At 43.5% G+C, this 651-nt stretch overlaps 1 protein-coding gene across 1 annotated transcript; it reads right to left on the bottom strand.

The window, feature by feature from the left end:
- Window positions 1–295: 295 nt before the first annotated feature.
- PPTG_24980 (hypothetical protein) lies at window positions 296–592 on the bottom strand (the record flags this gene model as incomplete). The annotated part of the gene is made up of 2 exons (XM_008919072.1): window positions 296–499; window positions 557–592. 2 exons carry the CDS (start codon window positions 590–592, stop codon window positions 296–298), a joined length of 240 nt encoding a protein of 79 aa, XP_008917320.1.
- Between the last annotated feature and the right edge of the window lie 59 nt (window positions 593–651).

The raw sequence follows: 651 nt of genomic DNA, 5'->3' as shown, positions 1-651 counted from the left end.
GCAGCTACGAAGGGAGAAACAGAATCGCCGCGGGATGTTCCCCTGCCTACACTGTGACATGGTGTTCGCAGTTCAAAGCTCTCTTCGTTCACATAATTTTAATACTCACAAGTCATAGAAGAATAGTATATCTAATGAATATATTTTTTTAAATTTAATGATAATGATCATTACTCGACCCAAATATGAAATAAACATATTTGGAATTTAAATTGAAGTTTAGCTGAAGATAAAAAGAGATTTGCGAGATCCAAGAGAAGATACTTTTTGAAACTATTCTACGCCTTCTTCGCCATTACTTGTATGGGCACATACCAGCATAGCCCCAACTTTTGGCAGGTGTGTGGTGATGATGGTAGTGCACACTAGACGCTGTAGACTTCTGCTGACCAGATTCGTGAACTTTATCGAATGTTTGTTTTCCAAATAGTGAAGGATCGGGTTGTGGTGGCTGGGACAGAAGTAGTAATGATATCCTGAGCAGCTCTGAATCTGTGAGCTGCGTGAACACGAGAGTCCATGGATGGCTTGTGGTTGTGAACGGCGCTACCATTACCAGTGTGAACGATGGCCCATTCCCCTGCGAGTGCATTCTTGTCGATCGCCCTCAACAAAATCCGCATTGGACAGCCACACCGCTTCGACCCGCGT

The sequence above is a fragment of the Phytophthora parasitica genome (genome assembly GCF_000247585.1).
Source record: "Phytophthora parasitica INRA-310 unplaced genomic scaffold supercont2.473, whole genome shotgun sequence".
Taxonomy (NCBI): Eukaryota; Oomycota; class Peronosporomycetes; order Peronosporales; family Peronosporaceae; genus Phytophthora; species Phytophthora nicotianae.
The sequence above is the reverse complement of the archived record's forward strand: the minus strand, read 5'-3'. Positions and strand labels throughout refer to the sequence as shown.